The sequence below is a fragment of the Coffea eugenioides genome, chromosome 8 (assembly GCF_003713205.1).
Source record: "Coffea eugenioides isolate CCC68of chromosome 8, Ceug_1.0, whole genome shotgun sequence".
Classification (NCBI taxonomy): Eukaryota; Viridiplantae; Streptophyta; class Magnoliopsida; order Gentianales; family Rubiaceae; genus Coffea; species Coffea eugenioides.
The window spans coordinates 20,921,158-20,923,984 of NC_040042.1; the positions used below are offsets into that span (position 1 = coordinate 20,921,158).

The 2,827-nt window shown below is 36.5% G+C and overlaps 1 protein-coding gene across 1 annotated transcript; it reads right to left on the bottom strand.

The window, feature by feature from the left end:
* Positions 1 to 262: 262 nt before the first annotated feature.
* On the bottom strand, positions 263 to 2,210 carry LOC113780394 (zinc finger BED domain-containing protein RICESLEEPER 2-like). The gene is made up of 3 exons (XM_027326200.1): positions 1,902 to 2,210; positions 450 to 1,721; positions 263 to 322 (listed from the first exon to the last, which is right to left on the bottom strand). The coding sequence occupies exons 1-3, from the start codon at positions 2,208 to 2,210 to the stop codon at positions 263 to 265; spliced, it is 1,641 nt and encodes a 546-aa protein (XP_027182001.1).
* Positions 2,211 to 2,827: the final 617 nt, after the last annotated feature.

The following is a 2,827-nucleotide window of genomic DNA, read 5'->3' on the forward strand; positions in this document are numbered from 1 at the left end:
ACATCAAAGCAATAATCAAGTCTAAAAGACAGCAAACAATAAGAGCTACAGAGCAACAGCAGTAGCAATTTCTAAAATTTAGCCTTCATTTTGAGGAAGCTCAACTTCATGACACGTAAAATGTCTCGACAACATCCGATTGATCCTACAGAATAAAAATGTAAAAGTCATGATATTTTCTAAAAATAAGAGCTACTGAGCTAAAAAAATGAAGTAGAATACCAAAGGACAGCAGCAGCAATTTCTAAAATTTAGCATTCTTTCAATTTTGAGGAAGCTCAACTTCATGATACGTAGATGACTCGGCAACATCAGATTGATCCTACAAAATAAAAATGTCAAAGACTCAAAGTCATGATATTCTCTAAAAATAAGAGCTATAGAGATAAAAGATGAAGTAAAATAATCAATTAACCACATATTACTACTAGAAAGCGTAATACACTTACACGAGACTTGGTTTTTATTCCATGAAGATTGCGAATCCAATCACTACCGCAAAGTAGCATTTGCACTGTCTCAACAGACATAGAAGCTCGCCGATCATCAATTACTCTTCCCCCAGCACTGAAGGTAGATTCAGAAGCCACAGTTGTAACTGGAATAGAAAGTAAGTCACTGGCCATCCTTGACAATATTGGAAACCTCCATCTTTCTCCTTTCCACCACCCCAAGACATCCAGATTAGCAGATGCGTCACAAGCATACCTACTTTCTTCTAAATAAATATCTAAATCTGATTTTTCAGGTGGCGCCTTGTCAATTTCACTAACATGCATTTGAAATTTTTCCTTGCCAGTAAGAATTGGAAGTCCAAGTTTCTTAACATTCCTCTGAGATTGAGCCGAAGAACTACTCACTTCCTTATGTTTACGCTTTACCGACTGCCTCGGTGGTTCCCCGGCAAGGGAGGAGAAGTGAGTATCAACATATTCATTGTAAAGCTCATAAAGAAGCTGTTTAATTTCATCAATTTTCACAGCAGCTTCTTCCTCACCATAAATAATCGGAAAAGCATGATAAATGAGTACTATTTTGTACCTTGGATCAACAATAGCACCTAACGAAAGCAACACATTGGTTTCTCCCCAATATTTGTCAAATTTTACTGACATGCTCAAAGACATGGCCCTAATTTGATCAGAAATATCAAGAGCTTTTTCATTTAAAAGCTCTTTAATCCTATAAAGCTCCACAAGAAAGATGTTAGAAGTTGGATAGTCGGATCCAGAAATCATGTCAGTGATCTCATGAAAAATACCCAAAAATCGACACACTTCTTCTACTTGCAACCACTCGTAATCACTTGGAACATAGTGAAACCCCGGGTCAATGTCCTCATATCTTGGGAAAACGTCCTTGAAGTCTAAAGCCGAAGCCAACATGAGATATGTGCTATTCCATCTAGTTGGACAATCTAGAATCAATTTCCTAGAGGGCAACTGTAGCTGTTTCGCAATTTTGGCAAATTGATTTAGGCGACCCTCAGAGTTGTTCAAGTACTTGATCCCCTCTCTAACAGTATCAATCACATCACCTAGTTGATTGAGGCCATCTTGCACTAAAAGATTAAGTATATGTGCATAACACCTCACATGAAAAATTTTTCCAGCAATACTTAACCTCTTTCTTAGAGAAAAATCCTCCCTAAGTCTCCTAACACAAGCATCATTATAAGAAGCATTGTCTACCGTGATGCTGGAAATTTTATTCTCGATCCCCTAATCAATAAAACATTTACTCAAAGCATCAGCAATAATTACTCCCGTATGAGGAGGTGGCACATTACAAAAATTCAACACACGTTTTTGTAACGCCCAATCAGAATCAACAAAATGCCCTGTTACAACCATATATTGAATTTTTTGACCAGATTTCCATAAATCTGTAGTTATGCTAACTCGACTAGCACTCTTTAATACAGATTTCAGCTTTCTTTTTTCAAGTTGATAAGTAGAAATGCAATCCTCTTTGACAGTTTGCCGGGTAATCTTTTTATAAAATGGGGACACAGCTTTCATAAATTTATTGAATACAACATGATCCATCATAGAAAATGTGTATTCATGTGCAAGCACCATATGAGAAGCAAGCTCCCGTACCTTGGCATGGTCATATGAAAAATTTGTGATCGAAGTAATTCCATCGGATGGCCCTTCGGTAAAAGACAACACTTGCTGTTTCATCCTATTTTGCTCTCCCATTGCCATCTTCTTTTGTAAACATGCATTTAGATGACGCTTGTGTTGAGATGTAGCTCCAGTTGTACTCTTGGCAAATAACTCCTTACAATGATTGCATTGCACCTTTCTATTCCATTGTCTAACTTCACAATTTTCATATCGTCCCACACCGTTGATTTCTTTTTCCTTTGCTTTTTCTCAAAGGGCATTGCTGGTTCTTCATTTCCACCATCACCTTTTTGCTCTCCTACTCCTCCTCCTTCATTGTCATGTTCTTCTATTATTTCTAACTCATCTTCAGTCATCTCATCCGGATTTTCTTCAATATCCAGTTCTTGATCTACTACTTCATTTAATTGCTCCATAGCAGGACTTGAAGATGAACCTTGGTGGGAATTAAGAGGGCTGTACATACCTATATATTAAGAAAAAAATTTAAGGCATAATTATAAATCAAAGGTTGCATGTCAAATTTCATTATAAATAAAAAAATTCCAATAATTTCAATTATCTATTACAATATGAGAAAATAATTACTGCTCATATTGAAGGCCAAATCCACTTGACACCAAGCAATCTACATAAACTGATTAAGCAATCAATTCATCTAGTTGGTCATGCTAGAGAGAGAACTGATGAATAAA

Coding starts and splice junctions, on each gene's coding strand:
- LOC113780394 (XM_027326200.1), bottom strand. CDS start 2,210: ATGGCAATGGGAGAGCAAAATAGGATGAAACAGCAAGTGTTGTCTTTT. Junction 1,722..1,901: donor TATTAAAGAGTGCTAGTCGA/GTTAGCATAACT, acceptor TTTATTGATTAG/GGGATCGAGAATAAAATTTC. Junction 323..449: donor GAATAAAAACCAAGTCTCGT/GTAAGTGTATTA, acceptor TTTATTTTGTAG/GATCAATCTGATGTTGCCGA.